This window comes from Geotrypetes seraphini, chromosome 10 (genome assembly GCF_902459505.1).
Source record: "Geotrypetes seraphini chromosome 10, aGeoSer1.1, whole genome shotgun sequence".
NCBI lineage: Eukaryota > Metazoa > Chordata > Amphibia > Gymnophiona > Dermophiidae > Geotrypetes > Geotrypetes seraphini.
The window spans coordinates 141,940,475-141,966,749 of record NC_047093.1 but is presented as its reverse complement, the minus strand read 5'-3'; the positions used below and the strand labels follow the sequence as shown (position 1 = coordinate 141,966,749).

The window sequence follows — 26,275 nt, the reverse complement described above, 5'->3', positions numbered from 1 at the left end:
GAGTTGCAGAGAGGGTGAGCCACCTGCTCGGAGCCTCCCCAGACCATGATGGAGCTATTTTCTCTTTTAAATATAACAGTAAAATAGTGTTTTAGCCCGTTACATTCGTTACAGTAACGGGTGCTAGAATAGCCCCACCTATACCCTGATCCTGACTCTGACCCCACCCATGCCCCGGCTCTATCATGCCCGTACCCTGCCTCCCACTGATCCCAGTCCCACCACCTCACCTTTCACCATTTCCTTTGTACCCTTTGGCCCTCATAGATCCTCCATTGCATTTATCACCTGACAGGGTCTTTACTTACCCGAGGCGGCAGCAGCAGTCCTGACGTACCAACCTTTCCTCCCTCAGTGCCCCAAAGCAGCAGTGGTCCTACCATTTCCATCTCTCCCTTTCCCCCTTTCACATCCTCTATCATCTCTCTCTGGCCCTGTTTCACCCCTTTTGCCATCTTTCCCTTTCCTGTCCCCCTCTATCTCTCCTGGTCCCCCTAGTAGCCCCTCTGTCCTTCTCATCCATCTGTCTCTCTCTCCTTTCCTCACTTGAGTCCAACATCTCTCCCTTCTCCCACTCCCTCCCCCGAATCCATCACCTCCTGCCTCTCTACAGCCAAGCTTCAGCCATTTACACTGGCTCCGGCTCGGGGGAGAGAGAGAGAGAGAGATTTGCGTGCATGCGCACTCCTACCTGCGGTGCCCTACAGCGCACGGAAAACGGAACACGCAGGTGGGAGTGCGCATTCCGCTTAGAGTTTTATCATATTAAATAATAATATCCATTCCTGAAGCTGTGTATTGAAGAAAAAACCACTCAGTGAAAGATAAGCATGTGTCTGCTTGAGCAGAAAGGTTACATGAAGCATAAACATGAAGAGACACTGTGAGTCAGTCATTGTGCAACCACAGGACATTCCTTTGACTGGAGACATTTCTGCATTTTTGTGATTTGGTCACACTCAGATGCGAATGAAGACTCTGTAGTTAGTACCAATTATTCACTCCTTTGATGCCACTCACAATGCCAACCATGGAAGTAGCAGTGACATCCAAGAGCCCTGGGCACCGTTTTGTCATTTTTGAATGCTTGAGTGTGACACTGTCATATTTATTTATTGGGGCTTCAGCCATCTACACTGGCTCCAAGTTCACCCGCCGCGGCCTGCAGCCGCCGACAGCTGCTGCGGCCTACAGCCATCAACAGCCGCCGCAGCCTGCAGCCGCCAACAGCCGCCACGACCAGCAGCCACCACACCATCTTGTTGAAGATTGTCGAGTGGTGACGGAGGCGACAGGGAACGGAGAACAGGTTCAGGGCTGCCAGGGGGGAGGGAAGAGGGGAGGAGTGAGCACGGCTGAGTCTGGCAGGAAGAGGAAGGCGGGGCAGGTGAGGCTATCAGACAAGGGAGAGAGGGGATGCCAGGTATGAGGCTGGGCAATCAATGGAGATGGGGGGGGGTCATGGTTGAGACTGGCAGGCAATAGGAGGAGAAAACAGCTGCCGCAGCCGACATCCGCCTCGGGGGAAAGAGAGACAGAGATTTGCGCGCATGTGCACTCCTACCTGCGTTTTTTAGCGCTTTTTTAGCGTTTTTTAGCACAGGGACCTGTGCTGAATGCCCCACACTGCTCTCGACGCTCCCTGCGCTACAAACTGCTATTGCAGTTTAGTAAAAGGGGCCCATAGTGCAAAATATAGACAGCATATATAAATTCTCAAAACGGACACATTTTGATCACTAAATTGAAAATAAAATCATTTTTCCTACCTTTGTTTGGTAATTTCATCAGTCTCTGGTTGCACTTTATTCTTCTGACTGTGCATCCAATATTTCTTCCCTTCTTTCAGCCTCCTGTATGCTTCCTCTCCTCCAAACTTCATTCCCTCCCCCAACTTTTTCTTTGTTTCATCCTGTCCCCTTCTTTCTTTCTCTCTCCATGCCCCCTTTCTTTCTGTATGTCTGTCTTTCTCTCTTTCTCCGTGCCCCATTTCTTTCTTTCACCCTGCCTCCTTCTTTCTTTCTCTCTCCATGCCCCCTTTCTTTCTCTATGTCTGTCTTACTCTCTCTTTCCCCATGCCCCATTTTTTTCTTTCTTTCACCCTGCCCCCTTTCTTTCTTTCTGGATCCCTGTCCCCCCTTGCTTTCTTTGTAGCTCCCTGGCTCCCCCCCCCCTTTCTTTCTTTCTCCCTTCCCTCCCCCATGCCACCGCCGCTACCACCACCATGCTGCCACCACCGCCGGGGAAAGGCTACCACTGGCCATCGGAAACAGGCCGGAGCCGAATTCGCCCTCCTTCTTTTCCCGCGGGCCGATCAACTCTGGCTGCCCGACGTCAATTCTAACGTCGGAGAGGACGTTCCGGGCAAACCAGGCAGCGATTGGCTGGCCCAGAACGTCCTCTCCGACGTCAAAATTGTCGTCGGACGGCTAGAGTTGCTCGGCTCGGGGAAGAGAAGCAGGGAGGGAGAATTTGGCGCCGGCTTCTTTCTGATGACAGCAATGGCAGCCTTTCCCCGGTGGCAGCCTATTTCCCGGTAAGTGGCCAGCTGTACACCCCCTCGGGCCTTGCACCCGGGGTGGACCGCCCCCTCCCGCCCCCGCCTTGGTACGCCACTGGCTAAATACTTAAATAATAATAATTTATTTTTACACATCATTTTTACAGAATCTCCAGGACATACACAGTGCTGATCGGTGATAATAAATATTCAGTACATTAAGTCTCAAGCTTCAAAGCTTAGTTAAAGGCTTAATGAGCATTTAAGGCAATGAAAGATACAATATCTTGCATAAAGTCACAAGGTGTGTTGGTGGTAGATGTGAGATTGGAACCTAGATCCCAGTCTGCTTCTTTAACTAATATGCTACACTTTCTCAGAGTGATGCAGTCCTGTCCAACAAGCATCTCTTTAGCTGTTCTTTAGCTGCTCTTTCTGCTCATACTTCTGAGGTCCTCAGACTGAAAGGACCTGGCATTTACTCTGAATCATGCATAATTTTAATTTCTCAAGCTTTGCTTCCAGAAATTTACCAAATATGTCCTAGAAAGATCTCAGATTTATTCAGATTTTGGCAAGTAAGAGGAGAAAAGGGGGTTAATTTGATTTCTTTAGTTGTTGAAGAAGAGGTGAAAGGTCAGCAGGGATCCCCTTCCACTCTGGTAGGAAAGCAGCATCGTAATGGAAGACTTTCAAGAATTCAGACTCTGGTAGAGTGAAGTTGGTGAGGTAAATAGTCTCCCCTCCTGTCATGTAGCCCGCCCAGTAACCAAAGGTGCCTATGGTCATGATAGTGTGGTTACAATGAGCAAGGATGGCAAAGTCCTTCCCAGGTGAGGACTCCACCCCATCCCCGGAGAAGTGGACGTCTCCTCTAGAAACATCAATGTTCTCCTTACACCACTTCATTCCATTACTGGTCACCACAAAGACAGGTTCCTGATACTTATTACGGAAATAGCTCATTGCCTTCTCCAGGTAGGTCTTGTCTGCCACTACTCCTTTCCATGTGTTGGGCATTACATTGACGTAGTCCCCCCTTCGTACGTGAACTCCAATGAAGGTGGCATTCTTCCTTGTCCCTTTCACTTGCCCTAAATACTTGTTGGTCTTATCTCTGATGAAGTCATGGAAGGTGAACTCCCGGAGGATCTCCTCTCGGATGTGGTGGTAGAAGGTCCATGAGCAAGGAGAGCCTGTGAACATTACGTATTTCCCTTCAATGTGCTTGTATTCCTCTGACATCCAGTCATGGACCCAATGGTATTTCCAGGGTATCTTACCAACCACATCTTTGTGTAGCACTGGTAAGCTGATCTTGAAAATTGGGGCCAACCAGTTAAAAGTTGCCTGTTGTAAGCAGGCCTCATAACCATTAAGTTTTGCCAAGGCATACAGTGTGGCATATTGTCCCATTTGGTTGCCCAAGCGACCAAGGCTGTTCACTGTCCAAATGCCCTTCCCCTTCTTGGTTTTGCATGGCTTGTTTGTGTTACTTGGCATGAGAGAAGCAACTAGGAGCTCTTTACTTCGTTCACCGACCCACTTATTACTGAGTTGAAAGATTACACACAGAGAGAAGACAACCAGGAGGAAGAACCCAATGATGTAGTACTTCCAGGCCATCCTGAAAGCTGCCTCTTTCCTCTTCACTGTGATCTGAGGATGGCCTAGGAAAGGAAAATGAAAGAGTTACAGTAAAACATAATTTTTCTAAACCATAATGTACCAAAGAGCTCAAGAAAGTTTGCAAAGAAAGCATTCATATACATATATATATATATAAACCAAAACAATATCATGCCATTATATCCTACTATTAAAATATAAACTTAGAAATATACTTTACAAAAAGATTTTATTTTTTTTTCCATGAAAATTTTATTGAATTTTCAAAAAGTTACATGAAAACTAGAACAGAACTTCTTTGAGTTTCACAGTACATCATTGCAGATATCAGCATAAAGTATAGAAGTGCAATAACAATGGGTATGCTTACAATGATACAAAGGAGACAAGAAAGTTGGCATGAGTTAAATAAAAGAAAAAAATCATTAAACACTATGTGGTAGTGACTGCAGATATAATTGTAAAGGAGACCAATTTTTATTAAAGGAGGTCGTGTGCGCAAATTTCTTGGCAAGGGTCGATTCATATTTATAATACTGCATAACTAATTGCCACCATAGGTGTGAGGAGAGAGAGTTGGCCGATTTCCAGTTGGAAAGAATATTTTTAAGTGCTATGGAGAGAAGAGCATCTATGAGTATAGTATGATCATCGTTGATAACTTCTCCTAAAGCTTGAGATTTGAATATTATTGTGGAGAGAGAGATATCAATTTGAATACCAAAAATTTTCATAATGGTCTTCCACACATCTTTCCAGTAGTGTAGTACATACGTACATTCATATATCATATGAAGCAATGAGCCAGCAGCTTGTCCACAATTCCAACAATTGCTAGTATGGAGAAGACCTGCCAATGAAAGTTTATGGGGAGTCCACGGGGCCTTATGATACAGAAAAAACATGGATTGGGATATACTAGCGGAGGCTAGTGGTCGTGCAGATTTTTTTTTCAAACTACAGACCAATCTTGTTTGCTTAAGGACAAACCACAATCTTTTTCCCAAATGTGTTGCAGGCTCTGAACAGAAGAAGTATCTGCAGATATTAGCATGTTATATAAGTTTGAGGCCGTGTGACCATTATGCAATAGAATGGTGGCATGGGTTGAAATAGAGGGGATACGAGTGTGAAAATTTTGTAGAAGATTTTTGTGATGTAAACAGTGATAAAGTTGCAGCCTATTATAGTAATCCTTAACATCAATTGAAAATTTGTCTTGTAATCCAGAAAAAGGAATTAAAGTTTTCTCAGGGGTTAGGACATCTTGAAGTCGAAGAATACCTTTATCAACCCATTCTTTCCAAAGGAAAGGAGTTCTGTTAATATGTATTTTAGAGTTGAATCAAAGATAGGCATATGTGGATGTGTGAAAAGGAAATTCAAGCGACTTATCAAATTCTTGTAAACATTGATATGTAGAAAGTAATAGTGGATTTTTAATGAGCGAGGTCGGCGCTGACAATAGTGTTGTTAAGGGGATAGGCTGAGATATTTTTTCCTCCAACGAGTAACAAGAGGGGGTGTAGTCAGAGTGATCAGTGAGCCAATGAAGCCCTTGTTGAGTAATAAAGGCTTTATGATAACTGATAAAGTCAGGGAACAGCACCCTACCTTGTTCTCTCTTAAGTTTTAATTTTTTCAAAGCCAATCTAGGTTGTTTATGTTTCCATAGAAAAGCTATGAGAATACGATCTACATTTTTACAGAAGGAGGCATGGAATAATACGGGGATCATGAGTAAAATATAATTTATTTTCGGAGCAATCATCATTTTTATTGTTTCCAATCGACCCCACCAATTTAGATTGAGTGGATGCCAAGAGTGGGTTAATGATTTAATGGATGAGAATATTTTATCACTATTAATGGCAATTGTATCATCTAGGGAGTGAGGTGACTAAAGAAGAATGAACAAGTGAATTTAGAGGTAGGGACTCTGTTTTTTGTTGGTTTATTTTGTACCCAGAGAAGGTAGAGAATTCTGCAATAGTGTTTAAGATCGTGGGGATCGACGTGTTGGGATCTGAAACGTACAAAAGGATGTCATCTGCGTATGCGGATAATTTAATGTCCAGAGAGTCTTTTGAGAGTCCCTTAAAATCTACATTCATTCGTAGTGCAATAAGCAATGGTTCGAGAGCAAGGTTGAATAGATATGGAGAGAGGGGGCAACCCTGCAATGAAATGGAGGAGATAAGGAATTGTTCACTATAATTGTTGCAGACGGGTTAGTGTATAGGGTTTGTATCATTTTGATGAGATTAATTGGAGCACCAAACCATTTAAGAATTAAGAAAAGGTATTTCCACTCTACTCTATCGAATGCCTTTTCTGCATTGAGCGAAAGGGCTAGAGCAGGAGCTGAAAGAGATTGCGCAATGTGAGAGGCGTGAAAAAAAAAAACGTGTATTGTCCGAAATAGAGAGTTGCGCGGGGACAGAAATCCCACCCATCCCCACCCGTCCCCGCCAAAGTCCCACCCGTCCCCGTGAGGACTCCCACCCGTCCCCACCCGTCCCCGCGAGGAATCCCTCCTTCCCCACCCGTCCCCACGAGGAATCCCCTCCGTCCCCACCCGTCCCCGCGAGGAATCCCCTACGAACCCGCCTGTCCCTATAAACTACAGAAATAGTTATTTCATTTAATTATGCTACTGAATTAAAGGCTCTGGTAGAAACCCATTTAAAAATAAGCAAAAAGACTTTATTAATTTGGAAATATTAATTGGGAAGAATACATACTTTGTAAACGGGTTTCTACCAGAGCCTCTAATGTTTATAAATTTTTATCAACACAACTAATATACTACTTTATCCTTAAGCAAAAAAAAAAAATAATAATAATTTTTTTCCTACCTTTATTGCCTGGTTTCTGCTTTCTTCATGTTCTCATTCAATTCCTTCCATCCACTGCCTCTCTTCTCTCCTTTCAGTGGCATTCTCCACCCCTTTGTCTTCCCCAGTGCTTTCAGGGTCCTTCCCCCCCCCTTTCTCCCGTTTACCCCATGTCCTTTCAGCGTTCTTTTCCACCCCTTTGTCTTCCCCAGTACTTTCAGCGGCCTTCTCCCCCCTTAAGCGTCTTTTCTTCTCCACTCCACCTTTCCTCCCTCCCTGCCTCCACCTTTGTGGCGCTTTTGCACCCGACCGACAAAAGAACAGGCCCGGTCGGACAAATCTCCCTGTCCTGTAGCCGCGAATCTAAATTATCTTCTTACAGCAGCTGGAGTAGTGAAGCTGCTGTAAGAGGTAATTTAGATTCGCGGCTACAGGGCAGGGAGATTTGTCGGCCGGGCCTGTTGTCGGTCGATCGGGGGACCTGACCGGCTGTGCACATTCTCCGGGGCGGTCCGCCCCCTCCCCCCTCTTTCGTACGCCATTGCCTTCTTCCTACCTGCCCTGCCGCACACAGCCGACCGGAAGTCTTCCTGATGTCAGCGCTGACGTCGGAGGAAGGGAGGGCTTTGCTTAAGCCCTCCCTCCGACGTCAGCGCTGACATCGGGAAGATTTCCGTTCGGCTGTGTGCTGCGACAGGGCAGGTAAGGAGAAGGAGACTACCCTCGCGGCTCGACCAACCCCGCTGCGATCCAACCCCGCAGGAACCCCGCGACCCTCGGAGGCGTCCCCACGGGATCCCCGCGACCCTAGGGGGCGTCCCCACGGGATCCCCGTGACCCAAAGGGGGAACCCGCGGGATCCCCGCGGGTCCAGCGGGATTCCCGTCATCCCCGTTCCCGTGCAGCTCTCTAGTCCGAAATTAATCTGCCCGGCATAAATCCAGTTTGGTTGGGGTGGATCACCTTGTTGACAATAGATTTGAGCCGGTTAGAAAGGACCTTTGCATAAATTTTGTAGTCTACATTGAGAAGGGAAATAGGTCTAAAATTTTGAAAGAGAAGAGGATCTCTGTTAGGTTTAGGCATGACAGTGATAACAGCATCAGTGAATCTGGTAGAAGAAACTGATTCTGGAGAAAGGTGTTGATAGAAATTAAGGAGCCATTTTGATAAATCAGATTTAAAAAGTCTATAGAACTCAATTGGGATTCCATCTGGGCCAGGCGATTTTCCAATAGGCATTTGTTTAATAGCTGTGAGTATCTCTTCATCGGAGATCTCTTTTTCTAAGAAATCAACATCAGAGGAGTTCCACTTGGATCCTGACAAAGTATGGAGAATGTTTTGAATACAAGAAGCCTCTGAAGTTGATTTTGATTGATATAATGTTGCATAGAAATCAGAAGACTTTAAGGATGTCCGGGAATGCAGTGGCAGTTTTGTCATTATTATCTTTTATAGCTGTTACGCGTATTCTTTCTGTTTTTCGTTTGAGATAATTTGCTAACATTTTGCTTGATTTATTGCTTTCAATATAGAATCTAGCTTTAGTAACAAATATTTCCTGTCTTGCTTGCACAGAGAGCTTTTTATTATATTCATATTTTAATTGGCAGAGTTTGTTGTAAACAAGAGGGTCATTAGAAACAATATATTTGGATTCCTCAAGTTTAATAGAAGATTCTAGTTGTGATAACGCAATTTTGTCCGATTTAGTTTTAAATGCCACCATGGAGATAAGTTCGCCACGCAGGGCAGCTTTAAAGGACTCCCAAAGGGTTGAGAGAGATACATCTGAGCTATTGTTGATAGAAAAGAATTCCTGAATAAACTGCTTGATATGTGGGAGATTATCTTCTGCCAGAAGTGAAGGTTGCAGTCTCCACAAAGGAGATCGAGGAAAGCTTGTTCCCCGCCATGTAAGTGAGATAGAGGTTATTGCAAGATCCGAGATAAGGATTGGTGAGATGTTAGATGAAGTCACTGATTGTAGTAGGGAGTGGGATACAAAAATATAATCTATACGAGAAAAACAATGATGTGGAAATGAGTGGTGGGTGTACTCTCGAGCATCAGGGTGCTGAAGTCTGCATGGATCCACCAGAATTAATTGCTGTAATATGGAGTTAAGTGCGGATGTGGATCTCTGTGGAGAGAGCTTGTGTTTAGATTGTCTATCCAGGACATGGTCTACTAAAGTATTAAAATTGCCAGCTACTATTAGTGGGTGGGGTTCAAGCTCTTGAATTTTATTGATAAGACTGAGAAAAAATTCCGGAGAGTCAGAGTTGGGAGCGTATATATTTACCAACAATAAAGTGACATCATTCAATTTAACTTGTGCTATTATCCATCTGCCCTCTGGATCTATAAATTGTTGAAAAATTTGAAAGTTAAGTGATCTGTGAAAGAGAATAGAAACTCCATCTTTTCTTCTGATAGAGGGAGAATCAATAGACGTTTTAATCCACTTGCATGTTTTGGTGAGATAAGAGATATCTGGCACATGGGTTTCTTGTAGCATGATTATGCTAGGTGCAAATTTCTTAAGACGAATTAGAATTTTTTTCCTTTTAATAGGATTTTTAAGACCATTTACATTCCAAGATATGATGTTAATGGGCGGACGATTGAAATGAGTCATAAGGGCTGCTGAAAAAAGAGTTGTAAAAGCCGTTATTGATGTAACATATCAATATTGTGTAAGCATGACATATACACAGGAGGAGCAATGAAAACCGTAATGTACTTGTGAGTCTCAAAACAAACGGTAACAGGAACACTAAAGGTTCCAACCTAAAGGGAGAACTTTTCAATGGAGTCATTGACTGAGAACAGAGAATGGAGCACACAAGCCATTCTCTCTGGTTATAAAGCTAGAATGATTGTGTTTGAGCACCTAGGAAACAGAAAGTTAGTATATGCATATACGTTATAAAGAGAGTATAATTTTGAAGAGATTATGTGAAGCTTAAATCATGTGAGAGCATGATAAGAGGAATACTTATAATACAAGCAGTTGGGAGAATTAGTATGAGCTGCTAGTGAGAGAAATGGAAGAAAGTATGGAGTTTTATGCAATGTGACTGTAGTCAATGAAAAGTATGCATTTCAGATAAGTCTCAAGATTTCTACATCTGAAAGTGAAGAGGAGGTGTGTTGAGTTACTTATATCTGAGGAAGTAATTGTGGTGTGTGAGATCACTATATGGAGAAAAAAGGAACATGCATATATCATATATCATATATGTAACATAGTAGATGACAGCAGATAAAGACCCGAATGGTCCATCCAGTCTGCCCAACCTGATTCAATTTTTATTTTTTTTATTTTTTTTCTTCTTAGCTATTTCTGGGCAAGAATCCAAAGCTTTACCCGGTCAGACCACCACCGCCCGTATGGGACCTCAAATTGGTGCCGCATCAGCTCACCTCGACCCCTTCAAACCTTTGGGGGAGGCAGATCCCGTATTCCTGGCCGGGAAAACCCTGACCATCGTGTCGGCCGACACACTCCTCCATGAGAACAGGGTGGTACCCAGAACCCACCCCCGATTCTTGCCGAAGTTGGCTTCAGCGTGCCTCCCGGCACTCTACCTCTCCCCACAGGGAGGCACACTGCCACCTCAGCAACACCTCCTGGACTGTGTGCGGGCCCTGACTATGCAGCAGATTAGACAAGCCTCAATTGTTCGTCTCCTACGACCAAAACAGACCAGGACTTCCGGCCACCAAACGCAGGCGCTCGCGCTGGATATACAAGTGCATCCCCTTCACCTATAGAAAAGCGCAGCGTCAACCGCAGGTGGGAGCCCACACCCACCAGCGCAGAGCCATAGCCACCACAATGGCTCATCTGCACCACACACCAATAGGGGACATCTGCGATGCAGCTACTTGGTCCTCCATGCACTCCTTCACCAAGCACTACTGCCTCGACATAGCATTCCACGCTCCAAATGCATTCGGCCAAGCAGTCTTGGAAGTGGCTCTTCCCTCCCGGGAGGGACAGCAACCACTAGCGCAGCCTTGACAGACACTGATCAAGTAGGGTGTTATAAATATTGACAAACACTGATCAAGTAGGGTGTTATAGATATTAAGTAGGTCTTCCAGCACTCCAGTCTAGACTGAATGTGGAATAGGCAAGTATGAATTCTCACATGCAAGTACGAATGGTCACTGTTGACCAGTTGGTTTCTCACTGTTCATTGATTGTCATTGACCAGTTTCACTGTTCTGTGAGTTAAGTAGGTCTTCCAGCACTCCTGTCTAGTCTGAATGTGGAATAGGCAAGTATGAATTCTCACATGCAAGTACGAATTGTCACTGTTGACCAGTTGGTTTCTCACTGTTCATTGATTGTCATTGACCAGTTTCACTGTTCTGTGAGTTAAGTAGGTCTTCCAGCACTCCTGTCTAGTCTGAATGTGGAATAGGCAAGTATGAATTCTCATATGCAAGTACGAATTGTCACTATTGACCAGTTATGAATTGTCACCGTTGACCAGTTGTTTTTCTCACTGTTCATTGATTGTCATTGACCAGTTTTCGCTGTTCTGTGAGTTAAGTAGGTCTTCCAGCACTCCTGTCTAGACTGAATGTGGAATAGGCAAGTATGAATGGTCACTGTTGACCAGTTGGTTTCTCACTGTTCATTGATTGTCATGGACCAGTTCATTGTTCTGTGAGTATTATTGCTCAGTTAACACAGCACTTTATCTAAAACCTTGTTTCCACAACTTTACCTGCTTTGCCTGATTACCCTGCCCAGCTCGGCCTCCACAGCCAGGCGAGGGATGCACAGAGCGCTAAGGTGCAGGTCCAGTCGGTACATCCCTCGGCTAGGGAGTCACCCATATGTGGCTGACTCATCCTGCTTGTCCTAGGAGAAAGTATAGTTACTTACCTGTAACGTAGGTTCTCCGTGGACAGCAGGATAGTCAGCCACACAACCCACCCGCCTCCCCATACGGCCAACCCGGCCATAGCTAGGAACATCCTGGGGATTAGGGGGAAGCAGGGGGAAATGGGTAGGGCTCAGACATGCCCAGTGGGGCCCGGGCACTGCACGTGCTCAGAGAGAAAAAAAAAAAATCTCTCTGAGCTATTGGAGAGCTTATCCGCAAATTGAGAGCTGTTGGGACAACACCCATATGTGGCTGACTATCCTGTTGTCCACGGAGAACCTACGTTACAGGTAAGTAACTACACTTTTTAGCAGAGACCGTCTCTCTCCTTGAATTGGCTCGATTTGGCTCAGTTAGAGGCAGATAAGCTGTGTTTGGATAGATAGAAAAAGCAAATAATTTTACAGATCTAGCACTATATATAATCAAAAAAGATTTAGATATTGTGTCTAATGAGAAAAAGAAGAGGAAAAAAAAATTCAGGAAGTGTATGATTGAGAGCTAAGTGAGAAAGTTTCAAAGTCAGTGAATACTTGTTGGAAGAGAAGGCAGTATGGCGTCTTAGAGCCACGTGGAGGAGAGTTCCTGGGTTGGTAGCAGAAGATCACAAAAGTTAAGAAGAGGACATTCCCTGTGATTGAATTCGATCGAGGTATTTCTGTAATTGTTCTGGAGAATCAAAGGTGCGAATTGAATTGTACAGGGTAACAGTCATTCGTGCTGGATACTGAAGACCATAGCGAGCTCAAGTTTCAAGTTTATTAGGATTTTATATACCGCCTATCAAGGTTATCTAAGCGGTTTTAACAATCAGGTACTCAAGGATTTTCCCTATCTGTCCCGGTGGGCTCACAATCTATCTAATGTACCTAGAGATTACAGACGAGCCCTCATTTCCAGAAAAGATTTCCTTTTCTTGGCTATCGTTTTAGCCAGATCAGGGACAATGAGGATCCTTTTTCCTGTGAATTGAAGGTTAGCAGTGTTCTTTGAAGCTGTAAGAATTTGAAGTGCTTGTGGAAAATGGAGCAGTTTAGCTACAATGGGTCTGGGATGAGTCAGACCTTGCTTGAGGAATGAAGGAGTCCAGTGTGCTCTTTCAAACTGCAGTGGAAGATCAGTAGAAATATTAAGGAGTGCAGGAAGTTGATCAACAAGGAATTTAGTGAGATCTGAACCTTCTGAGGATTCTGGTAAACCTGGGGGTGATGGTGGACACAGCATTGAAAGCATCGGCACAATTTGCGACAGCCTCAAAGAAAGCAAACAGAATGTTGGGTATCATTAAAAAGGGTATCAATACCAGGACGAAGGAAGTCATCATGCCGCTATATCGTGCAATGGTGCGCCCACATCTGGAGTACTGTGTCCAGTACTGGTCGCCGTACCTCAAGAAGGACATGGCAGTACTTGAGGGGGTCCAGAGGAGAGCAACTAAACTGGTAAATGGTATGGAAAACTTTTCATACGCTGACAGGTTGAAAATGCTGGGGCTGTTCTCCCTGGAAAAGCGGAGACTTAGAGGAGACATGATAGAAACCTTCAAAATCCTGAGGGGCATAGAGAAGGTGGACAGGGACAGATTCTTCTGACTTTGGGGAACCACAAGTACAAGGGGTCACTTGGAGAAATTGAGAGGGACAGGTTTAGAACAAATGCAAGGAAGTTCTTTTTTACCCAGAGAGTGGTGGACACATGGAACGCGCTTCCGGTGGTTGTCATAGGACAGAGCACACTACAGGGTTTCAAGGAAGGTTTAGATAGGTTCCTAAAGGATGACGGGATTGAGGGTTACAGATAGATGTAGAGGTAGGTTACAGAAATGGTCAGGAACCACTTCACAGGTCACAGACCTGATGGGCCACCGCGGGAGCGGACCGCTGGGCGCGATGGACCTCTGGTCTGACCCAGTGGTGGCAACTTCTTATGTTCTTATAATAATAATAATAATAATAACAGTTTATATACCGCAGGATCGTGAAGTTCTATGCGGTTTACAATGATTAGAAATGTTACAGATTGAGTGAATAAACAAAGTTACAGATTGAATGAATAAACAAAGTACAGATTTAGCGACAGATAGTTCTTGCGCTTGGTTGTTAAGGACTAAGATTGTTTTTTTTTTCCAATTCTTTATTCATTTTCATATCTCATAACAAGTATACAATAATCATTCAATATTCATACAATTCACTTGTATACTTCATATAATATTAAATCTTATATTATCCCCCCTCCCCCCTTCCCTTCCACACATATCAACATTTTATTTGAATCTCACACATTATACCCTCCCAATCCCATATCATATTATTCTTCTAAAAAAAAAGTGTCTAATCATTCGAATATTCAATCAATGGCCCCCAAATTTTTTTAAACTTGTTATAATTTCCTTTTTGCATAGCAAGAATTCGTTCCATTTTATAAATATAACATATAGAATTCCACCAAAAAGTATAGTTAAGTCTTGTATAATCTTTCCAATTTCTAGTTATATTTTGAATGGCAACCCCTGTCATAATCATTAGTAATTTATTATTATTTGCTGAAATTTGACTCTTTGCTCTCATCATTGTTCCAAACAAAATTGTATCATATGACATAGCAACTGGATTTTCTAGAAAATAATTAATTTGAGACCAAATTGACTTCCAGAAGGCGTTAATACAAGGACAATAAAAAATTAGATGATCCAAAGTCCCTGCTTCTAGATTACAGTGCCAACATTTATTAGATCTAGAGCTATCAAACTTTTGTAAACGTACTGGGGTCAAAAGAGCTCTATGCAACAAAAAGAACCAAGTCTGTCTCATAGATGCCGACACTGTACATCTAATTCTCCAAGACCAAATTCGTGGCCATTGAGAAGCAGAAATTTGATGCTTAATCTCAATGCTCCAAATGTCTCTTAGACCCGTTTTTTGTTTTTTATTTGTAAAACCATATATCAATTTATACCACTTAGCGGCTTGGTGACCCAAGAAATCCGCCTGGAAACACAGGATTTCCAAACTATATTGAGTATCAAGATCTTTCCATTCAGGGAACCCCTCCTGAATAGCCTGCTTCAGCTGCAACCATTTAAAACTTTGTGACTTAGTAAAACCATATTTATGTTGCAGCTGTGAAAAACTAAGCAGCTTACCATTTGAAATAACATCATTTAAAGTTCTTATTCCTGCAATGATCCATTGTTTCCAGAGAATTTTATGACCGCCTATTTTGATCTTGGAGTTTAGCCAAATGGATTGATTTAATGATTTAAAAATTGGAATAGGTGATAATTTAGTAACATATCTCAAAGTCTTCCAAGTATCAATCAAAATTCTATTCCCTTTGTATCTATTAGGCATTGGAATACTCAAAAGATGAACCAAATGTATAGGAAACATGAGTCGCCATTCCAAATACAACCAGTCTGGGACATTCTCCATGAGCTCTGGAAGGACCCAATACATACCTTGTCTTAAAATATAGGCTTGATGGTACCTATAAAAATTTGGAAAATTTACCCCCCCTTCCACAATTGTTTTTTGTAACTTTACTAAAGCAATTCTAGGTCTTTTCCCCAACCAAACAAATTTTGTAAGAATACCATTCAACTTTTTATAAAATGACCCCTGAAAAAAAACTGGTATCATACTCATTTGATAACAAACCACAGGCAATATCATCATTTTAATTGTTTGAACTCTCCCCCACCAAGATAAATATAAAGGATTCCATTGCTCACACATTTCCGTTACTTTCTTTAATAAAAGTTTTTCATTTTCCTTTACTGTATCTTCAATATTACTTTTGATATTGATTCCTAAATATTTTAATCCATCTTCTTTCCAAACAAATGTAAATGAATCAAATAATCCTTTGGTACAATGTACATTAAGTGGTAGCACTTCCGATTTGCTCCAATTAATCTTGTACCCAGAAAACTTTCCAAATTTTTCAATCAATTCAAGCAAACATGGAATAGTAGTCTCTGGTTTCCTCAAATAAAGCAGAATATCATCCGCATAAGCGGAGAGCTTATATTCCCAACTTGAAAACAGAATTCCTTGTATCTCCTTTGCCTGATTAATAGCTATCAACAAGGGTTCCAGAACAACATCAAAAAGCAAAGGAGACAAAGGACAACCTTGTCTAACCCCCCTTTGTAAACTAAATCTATCTGATAAATTATTATTAATATATAGCCTAGCACCAGGGGAGCTATACAATGTCTGAATCATTTGAATAAAACCAGTCCCTATACCAAACCATTCTAATGCTTGATACATAAAAGACCATTCAACTCTGTCAAAGGCTTTTTCTGCATCCAAAGAAATTAAGAATGCCGGATCCTGAATATATTTTGTTAATTTTAAAGTATGAAAAGCCAGTCTGGTATTATTGGAAGAATGTCTTCTTGCAACGAATCCTGTTTGGTGAGTATCAATAATAAAAGGGAGAGCTTTGGCCAATCTTAATGCCAAAACTTTGGCTAAAAGTTTACCATCTACATTAATTAATGAAATAGGCCTGTAGTTTGATACCAAAGTATGATCTTTGTTTGGTTTTGGTAAGACAATAATTAATGAATCTGCCATAGTACCTGATATACAACTTTTATTCAGTTGGTATTGATATAATTTTAACAAATAGGGTAACAAAGTATTTTGAAATAATTTATAGAACTCTACCGTGTATCCATCACCACCTGGAGCGGATCCAACTCTAAGAGACTTCAATGCTGTTTCTAACTCTTTTAAAGATATAGGTTCTTCTAAACTTCCTTTTATATGTTCAGGAATTTGAGGCCCCTTAAGTGAACTTAAAAATTCCAATCCATCCTTTTCTCTATCTCTGTAAGATTCAGAAGAATACAAGTCTTTATAAAAACTAAAAAATTGTTTTAGAATCTGATCAATTTTATTATGTGATTTTCCATTTTTATCTTTTATTACAACAATTTTTGTTCTTCTTTTCCTTGCTTTAAGATAATTTGCTAGCATCCTACCTGCCTTATTTGAATTTCCATAGTATTGAGTTTGTTGAGAAAATAAATCATTCCTTACAAATTTAGAGGATAACTCATTATATTTAACTTTTGCTTTTAATAATAATTGTAAAGTATTCCACTCCCATCTATTAATTAAATTACTTTCCAATATTTTAATTTCCTTTTCCAAATCAACAAATTGTTTCGTAAACTTTTTCCTAACGTATGCTGAATATGAGATAATATTACCTCTCATGGTTGCTTTAAACGCATCCCATAATACTTCCATATTTATATCATTAGTATCATTAATTTGGAAGAATTCAATCATTTTTATTTTAAAATCTTCAGTAAAATTTGAATCTACTACCAAAGAATTATCAAATCTCCAAACCGGCTTAGAATAATCCTTTTCACCTTCCTTTAACTCAATCCATACAGCACCATGATCAGATAAGAGAATAGGATCTATAATAGCTTTTATTACATTTTTCGCTAAATTATTTGAAACAAAAATATAATCAATTCTTGAAAAAGAATTATGGACCTGTGAACAAAAAGAGAATTCCCGATCATTAAAATGAAGAATACGCCATATATCTATTAAATCACAAGATTTTACCAAATTATCTAGCCCTAATGATTTCATAACTCTACTTGGATTTTTATCCATAATTGAATCCATTACAGCATTGAAATCTCCAGCCACCACTAAATTAGAAGCAGCCAGTGGCATTAAAATTTGTAGTAGGTTCTTAAAAAACTCCATCTGATTCGTATTAGGAGCGTAGATGTTAAATAAGTCCAGGGTATTATTTTCCATGCTCATTTCAATATGCACCCACCTTCCTAATGGATCCATTTCTACCATCTTAAAATCAGCTGTACATTTTTTATTAATTAAAATGGCCACTCCAGCCTTTTTCCCATTTGCTGGAGCAAAAAATACTTTTGAAATCCATCCCCCTTCCAGCTTTCTAGATTCTATTGTGGACAGATGGGTCTCTTGGATGAAATATACATCCGCTTGTTGCTTTTTAAGGAAATTTAACATTTTTTTCCTTTTAATTTGGTGATTCAGGCCATTGACATTTAAAGAGTAAAATTTAGTCTCCATCTTTCAACTCAATAAAATTCCAGCATTGACACTCCAGTTTATATAAATGAAATTGATTAGACACCATCCTTCCCATAACATCCATAAAATATAAGAATATGATATAATATCCCCTACTACACAGATATTCTTTCCCTTTACTCTTAAATATCCCCCCTCCCCATATCCCTCCCACCCCTCCCTTCATTATGGATAAACTTGAACCACGCATAGGATATGCAACCACTTCCACCCCCCAGGCATTTATACATTGTCTCCCACATATAAATGTACTTTTTCCCATCTTATATTTTACTACCATGACATATTATAAATATTAACATAACCATTTATTTCATTATTTTTCCATACTTTTATATAACCCAATTTCCAAAATGGTCAAATACCACCTTTACCTTTTTATCAATTCTTTTTTAAATCTTTTAAGTTCCCCCATATTCAATATTAATAAATGAACATTTCAAAACTTTACTTATTTTATAAATCCTCCTTAAGTTCATCTTATATTCCTCCCTCCTCCCACTTTCACAGCATTATATCTATATTTCTTTTAATTTATTTATGAATATGTTTCTTTAAATATATTTATATTAGAATTCTATACCATTTCATTCAATTTCATATTCACTACACACATACATAAAAGAAGAAATGTAACATTTTCATAAATCCTTAGCATTCCATCCATTCTATTCCAGTCTTAGTTTTATATTCCACTCCTATTAATATATTTCTGTCTTCTAAACCTTTTCTTCCTTACATAGTCATTGGTTCAGAGTTATTCAGAAAGTCTTTCAACTTCCCTGGATCCTCAAAATATAATGATTTACTCCCATAGGAAATCCTCATCTTTGCAGGGAAATATAAACCGTATCTATATCCTTTTTCTTTAAGCTGTGGTCTTAACTGCAGAAACTGCTGCCTCAATGCTGCTGTATTTTTTGCAAAGTCAGGCAAAAATAATAATTTTGATCCTTTATATGTCAAATTTTTTTCTGCTTTTGCCAATTTCAGTATTTCAAAGGCTTGCTGAAACCTTAACAGTTTAAAGATAAGTGGTCTGGGCTTTGACTGACTTTCTGACCGTTGGAACGGAATTCTGTGGGCTCTTTCAATTTCCAGAGGTTGTTTTGAGTTCAGCTGAAAAAGTTTTGGTATTAAAGTCTCCAGAAACTTTATGGGATTATCTCCCTCCAATTTTTCCGTCAGCCCAATTATTTTTATGTTCTTTCGACGTCCACGATTCTCATAATTTTCCAGTTTTTGTTGCATCTCTGAAATGATTTTTCTTTCAGCTTTAAACTGAACTTCTGTTAGTTCCAACTGTTCCATTTTTTTTTCCAGTGTTGTCACTCTCTGGTTTGCCAATTCCAATTGCTTATTTATGTTGACAACCTCTTCCTTTACTTCCTGTATGTAGTCTGTGTTCTTTTGTAGCATCTGCTGTATTTTTTCCAGCGCTGTCATCACTTCTTTTTTATCAATTTCTTCCTGATCCAGGAGTGCAGTCTTTACTGGCGTCACATGATCATGCTTGACACGCTTACCAGTGCCCACAAAAGCCGTCTCAAGTTTCGTCTGTCTTAAAGTTGCCATCCTCTGACTTTATAGTAAGTTCTTTTGATACAAGGAACTTTATTTTATAGCAAATTCTTCAGAATTAGTGCCTGGGGGAGCAGAGCAATGTGATCACACCTCCATCTTGTGCGTGTTCCAAGCCACGCCCCAAGGAACCAAGGACTAAGATTGAATAGGTTGGTTTCCTAAGTATTTCAGGAATAGATGTGTTTTCAGGCTTTTCCTGAATTCTCCATAGGTAGTAGGCACAAGCAATTGTTCAAGGTCTTTACCCCATAATGCTGCTTGATGTGCGAGAAGGTGTTGATGATGATTTTTAAATTTACAACCTCTAACCGGTGGAGAAACGAAGTTCAGTTGTGAGCTTCACTTGTGTCTGTTGGTTGAGAAAGAGAAAAGATCTGTTATGTATTTAGGGGCTAAGCCATAGAGTACCTTGAAGCAAAAACAACCAAACTTGAATTTCACACATGCCTCCATCGGTAGCCAGTGTAAGAGTCGATAGGAAGGTGTCATATGATCAAACTTCTTCAGTCCACAAAGTAGTCTAACCGGTGTGTTTTGAACTAGTTGCAATCGCCGCATGTATTTCTGGGGGAGTGCCAAGTAGTTTATGAAAATATGTTTAATGTTGTTCATCTCGATTCTACAGGAAAAGAGTTCCATATCTGCAGGTTTCAGCTATATTCAATTCTTATAAGAAAATGACAATCTAATTTTTAAAATGCAGCCGTCAATTTGATCCATTCTGAGCTTGTAAACTCATGAAATTTTATAGGGCCATATCATCCTTGACAGGGAGGGCAGAATGGGAGGAGGTGTAGCAATGTACACTAAGGATGATATTAAAGTCACCAAAATCACAGATATCAGGTACACAGGGGAATCCCTTTGGGTGAATTTGGCCAGGGGGAATGACAAATGCCTGTATCTTGGTATAATATACAGACCCCCAAGGCAACAGGATGACCTGGATACGGAATTAATTGACGACATAGAGAATATCACCTTTCGTGGGGATACAGTGTTAGTAGGAGACTCCAATATGCCTGATGTGGATTGGAAAACACTTTCCTCTGCATCCAGCAGCAGCAGGAGACTATTGAACTCTATGAAGGGAGCTAAACTGAGGCAACTGGTATCAGAGCCAACGAGGGAACAGGCAATACTAGATCTAGTACTTACCAATGGCGAAAGTGTCACTGGGGTCTCAGTGGGCGACAAGTTGGCATCCAGTGACCACAACATGGTATGGTTCAATCTCAAGAAGGGTTTCGCCAAAACGAACACATTGACCAAGGTCCTTAGCTTCAAGAACGTCAACTTTGAGGGTATGGGGGATTTCATCAATCAAGCGCTACAAAACCGAGCAGGAACAGATAGCATAGAAGAACTGTGGTCAACTCTGAAAGCTATATTGAACAATAATAGGGAAATATACAATGTTGCTCTGTGAATAACTGACAATTTGTGTATTACTATATTTCACAGTTATTATATCTATATATTTTATTCATTAATACTTTTGTTCATTAATAATTTTGTATCTAAAATTATTACGGTGATGTGCTCAGACCTGTAACCCAATAAATAGTGAAGTCACGACAATGAGTTTAACAAGGGGACCATCATTGCAACCACCTGTCCCCAACCCTCCCTAAATGAACTTAAACTTATTCAGATACTATGTTTTTACTTATCTGAATGGAGAGGTTTTTGTTGTTGAACTTGGTCTGGTTAAATCTCAATGGTGACTGTGTTTTAACAAATAAAGTGACTATTAAAATCCAGAGAAGATAATTTTTGTGATCTTCAATTCCCGTCCCCCCGACTCGAGTTTCGTATTCTTCGTCGGGGAGGGACACTGAAAATTTAAATCAAAACATGGTTATTAGTCCTATCTTACTAAATACTTATATATATTATATTCTATTATAAGAAAAGATCCAAGCTATGTCTTGTCAACATGCTATTGCATTTTTTCAAATTAAGTTAACTTATTACCTGTTGCTGGCTAACTGAGGTCAGACTCATTCAAAATCTTCTGGCCATCTGATTGACTCTATTGTGACTATACGCTTATGAAGGAAGCTAAGCGGAAAAGGCTGATCCTATTAAGCCCCGGATGTAGACAACGCCAGGGAAGTACGGTACTATACTATATGATTAACCATTCTATATCCACATTCAAACCTCTTGGTTGTAAGGTCTGCCAATTATATATAAAACGCTGTTCTTTTTGAATTAGCATTTTCGATATATCCCCTTCTGTGTTATGAATCTGTATTAACACTGTGTATTTGAGGTCATTCAGTGCATGTGATTTTTCCATCCAATGAGATACCAAGGGGGCGGAGACTCGATTTTTTCTTATGTTGCTCAGATGTTCAATGATTCGAGTTTTAATCATACGGCTCGTTTGGCCTATATAATATTTTTTGCAGGGACATTGTATACAGTAAATCACCTTATTGGATTCACAATTTGTTCCTGTGTTTAATTTGAAGTATCGTCCCTCCGATCCCGGTATTTCAATGTAATTCGTGTCTAATATATAACGGCAGACCCTGCATTTACCGCAAGGTTTGTGGGAAAACTTATTTCTAATATCATAATGATTTTGATTATGTTTTAAACTGTTCACCTAAGTTTTTTGCTCTGGAAAAAGCAAATTTGGGCTGATTGTATAAAGATGGATAATATTGCAATATTGGCCAATATTTTAATATAATATGCTTTATGGCATTACTTTTGTTGGTATAGGGCATAACGCAGACTATATTTTGCTCTTCTTGTTTATTTTGCTTGTCCTGCATTAACCAAGAACGATGACAGTTTTTTGCCCTTTTCCACGCCTTCTTTACGGTTTTCTCAGGATACCCCCTATTTATGAATTTGGTATACATTTCATTAGCCTCTTTCTCAAAATCAGTTTCCTCTGAGCAGATTCTCCGTAATCGGAGAAACTGCCCGGTGGGGATACTGTTTTTTAATGGCCGTGGATGGAAACTCTGATACTGTAATAAAGTGTTTCTGTCCGATAACTTTTTGTGTAAAGTGGTGGAGATATGTTGATTCTGTTTGACGATTTTTATATCTAAGAATGTAACTTGATTTTTATTTATTGTGTATGAAAAATTTATGTTTCCATCTTTTTGGTTAAGTTCTTCTAAAAATGTATTTAAATTTTCTTCTCCACCACTCCACACAAAAAAGATATCATCTATAAAACGCTTCCAGCATTGAACATGCTGGAAGTGTGGTGAAGTATAAACATATGTTTCCTCGAACTGAGTCATATAAAGGCAAGCTAGCGTGGGGGCCACTGTGGCCCCCATTGCCACCCCCTTTGTTTGAAGATAAATATCATTTTCAAATTTAAAATAATTGTTGTAAATAACTAGTTCAGCTAATTCTGTCAGTAAAGATGTTTTACAATCTGTTAATTTCAATTTCAATAGTTGAGTTTTGGCTAATTTTGCTGCTTCCTTCTGTGGGACATTTGTATATAACGCCACTACATCAGCCGTAACAAGTATTGAATCTTCTAATACTGAGTTTCGAGAGTATTGTTCTATAACCTTTAGAAAATGAGTTGAGTCTTTAATGTATGACTCAGCCCGAGGAACTAAATGTTTTAAATGACTGTCCAAGTATTGAGATATAGGCTCTAAAACTGAGCCTATGCCTACAACAATTGGGCGTCCCGGTGGTTTGGTATCTGATTTGTGTATTTTTGGTATAAAGTTGATTTTGGGTATCCTGGGAAAATCGCTAGTTAGGAATCTAATTTCTTTAGTCCCTCCCCGACGAAGAATACGAAACTCGAGTCGGGGGGACGGGAATTGAAGATCACAAAAATTATCTTCTCTGGATTTTAATAGTCACTTTATTTGTTAAAACACAGTCACCATTGAGATTTAACCAGACCAAGTTCAACAACAAAAACCTCTCCATTCAGATAAGTAAAAACATAGTATCTGAATAAGTTTAAGTTCATTTAGGGAGGGTCGGGGACAGGTGGTTGCAATGATGGTCCCCTTGTTAAACTCATTGTAGTGACTTCACTATTTATTGGGTTACAGGTCTGAGCACATCACCGTAATAATTAGATACAAAATTATTAATGAACAAAAGTATTAATGAATAAAATATATAGATATAATAACTGTGAAATATAGTAATACACAACTCTGAAATCTACCATTCAGGAGGCAACCAACCGCTATATAAAATCAGTGAGTAAACAGCGCAGGAACACTAAGCCACAATGGTTCTCTGCGGAGATCTCGAACCTCATAAAAGAAAAGAAAAAAGTGTTCATTTCTTACAAACATACAGGATCTCAGGACTCTAGAGAAGTCTATTTGACTAAGACAAGAGCTGTCAAAACTGCAGTTAGAGAGGCCAAATTCCGAATGGAGGAAACTTTAGCAAAGAACATCAAGAAGGGCGACAAATCCTTCTTCAGGTATATTAGCGACAGAAACCGAAACACAAGCAGTATAGTACGCCTTAGGAAACCAGACGGGAACTATGTAGAAGCTGACTCAGAAAAAGCTTATTTGTTAAACAAATACTTCTGTTCAGTCTTCACCCGCGAAGCGCCGGGTTCCGGCCCTCAGCTACAGAAAAAGGATGGCTCAGTAGACCCGTTTAGTGATTTCAAGTTTACAACAAGCAGTGTATACTGTGAGCTGTCAAAACTCAAGGTCAACAAAGCAATGGGGCCAGACAACCTTCACCCCAGGGTGCTCAGGGAGTTAAGGGACGTCCTGGCGGAACCACTATCCGTGCTCTTCAATCTCTCCCTTAGCACAGGTAGAGTCCCGTTGGACTGGAAAACGGCTAACGTCATTCCACTCCACAAAAAAGGTTGCAGGACGGAGGCTGAGAACTACAGACCAGTGAGTCTCACATCAATAGTGAGCAAACTAATGGAAACTTTAATCAAATACCAATTAGATAAGATCCTGGACATGGAGAATCTACGGGATCCCCGTCAACATGGATTTACCAAGGGGAAATCCTGCCAATCCAACTTGATCAGCTTCTTTGACTGGGTGACGGGGAAGCTCGATGTTGGAGAGTCCTTGGACATTGTATACTTGGACTTCAGCAAAGCATTTGATAGTGTCCCACACCGCAGGTTGTTGTGCAAAATGAGTTCTATAGGATTAGGTGACACTTTGACAAAATGGGTTGGAGACTGGCTTGGTGGTAGACTTCAGAGGGTGGTGGTGAACGGCACCCCCTCCGTAACGACGGCAGTGATCAGCGGAGTGCCGCAGGGCTCGGTCTTGGGCCTGATCCTTTTCAATATCTTTATAAGGGACTTGGCTGAGGGGCTGAGGGGTAAAATAACGTTATTCGCCGATGACGCCAAACTATGTAATATAATAGGTAAGAGCACAACGGACAATATGCTACACGACCTACTCCTATTGGAGCAATGGTCTAGGACCTGGCAACTGAATTTCAATGCCAAAAAATGCAAAGTCATGCACCTTGGCAATCAAAATCCATGCAAGACTTACTCCCTAAATGGCGAGATCCTAGCAAGGACTGTTGCGGAACAGGATTTAGGGGTAATCATCAGTGAAGACATGAAGACTGCCAATCAAGTGGAGCGGGCTTCATCTAAGGCTAGGCAGATCATAGGATGTATACGTAGGAGTTTCGTCAGCCGTAAGTCTGAAGTCATTATGCCGTTGTATAGATCCATGGTGAGGCCCCATCTGGAGTACTGCATACAATTCTGGAGGCCTCATTACCGCAAGGATGTACTGAGACTTGAGTCAGTCCAGCGGAGGCCACCCGGATGGTCTCGGGACTCAAGGATCTCCCGTAGAGGAATGGCTGGATAAATTACGCCTATACTCACTCGAGGAACGCAGAGAGAGGGGGAGACATGATCGAGACGTTCAAATACCTCACAGGTGGTATCGAGGTAGAAGAGGATATCTTCTTTTTCAAAGGTCCGACGGCGACAAGAGGACATCCATGGAGAATCAGGGGCGGTAAATTGCACGGCGACACCAGGAAATACTTTTTCACCGAAAGAGTGGTTGATCGCTGGAATACACTTCCACTTCAGGTGATCGAAGCAAGCAGCGTGCCTGATTTTAAGAAGAAATGGGATCGTCACGTGGGATCTCTACACAGAGTTAAATAGGGGATGGTCATTAGGATGGGCAGACTAGATGGGCCACGGCCCTTATCTGCCGTCTTTTTCTATGTTTCTATGTTATTAAGTTACATTGGCTTGTATTGTTCAGGCTTATATTGAACTTATGCATTTCTTCCTGAAAAGTGCAAAATATAGACAGCAGATGTCATTTCTCAAAACTGACACAATTCAATCACTAAATTGAACATAAAATCATTTCCCCTACCTTTGTTGCCTGGTGATTTTGGTTTTCAAACCATCTTTCCCAGTCTCTGGCTGCACTTCCTTCTGTGTATCCACAGGCCACCTTATCCATTTGCTGGCTTTCTCTCCTTCACTTTCTGACATACCGTCTTGAGCATTAACTTTTAATATTCAACTTTCTTCAATTTTTCTGCTTTCTTCCCAAAATCTATTTTTCCATGCCTTCCCTTCCCATTTATCCATATGTACCATCTCCTTCCTCATTCTTCTCCCCTACTCCCATCTATCCATAAGATGCATTTCTTCTTATTCCTTCTCTGTTGCACCCATAGCTGTGCACCATCTCCTCCCTC

General features: G+C 40.8%; 1 protein-coding gene across 1 annotated transcript; it reads right to left on the bottom strand.

Annotated features, from left to right (window-relative positions):
• Positions 1 to 3,097: 3,097 nt before the first annotated feature.
• On the bottom strand, positions 3,098 to 19,567 carry LOC117368676 (galactoside 2-alpha-L-fucosyltransferase 2-like). The gene is made up of 2 exons (XM_033962401.1): positions 19,048 to 19,567; positions 3,098 to 4,170 (listed from the first exon to the last, which is right to left on the bottom strand). The coding sequence occupies exons 1-2, from the start codon at positions 19,565 to 19,567 to the stop codon at positions 3,098 to 3,100; spliced, it is 1,593 nt and encodes a 530-aa protein (XP_033818292.1).
• Positions 19,568 to 26,275: the final 6,708 nt, after the last annotated feature.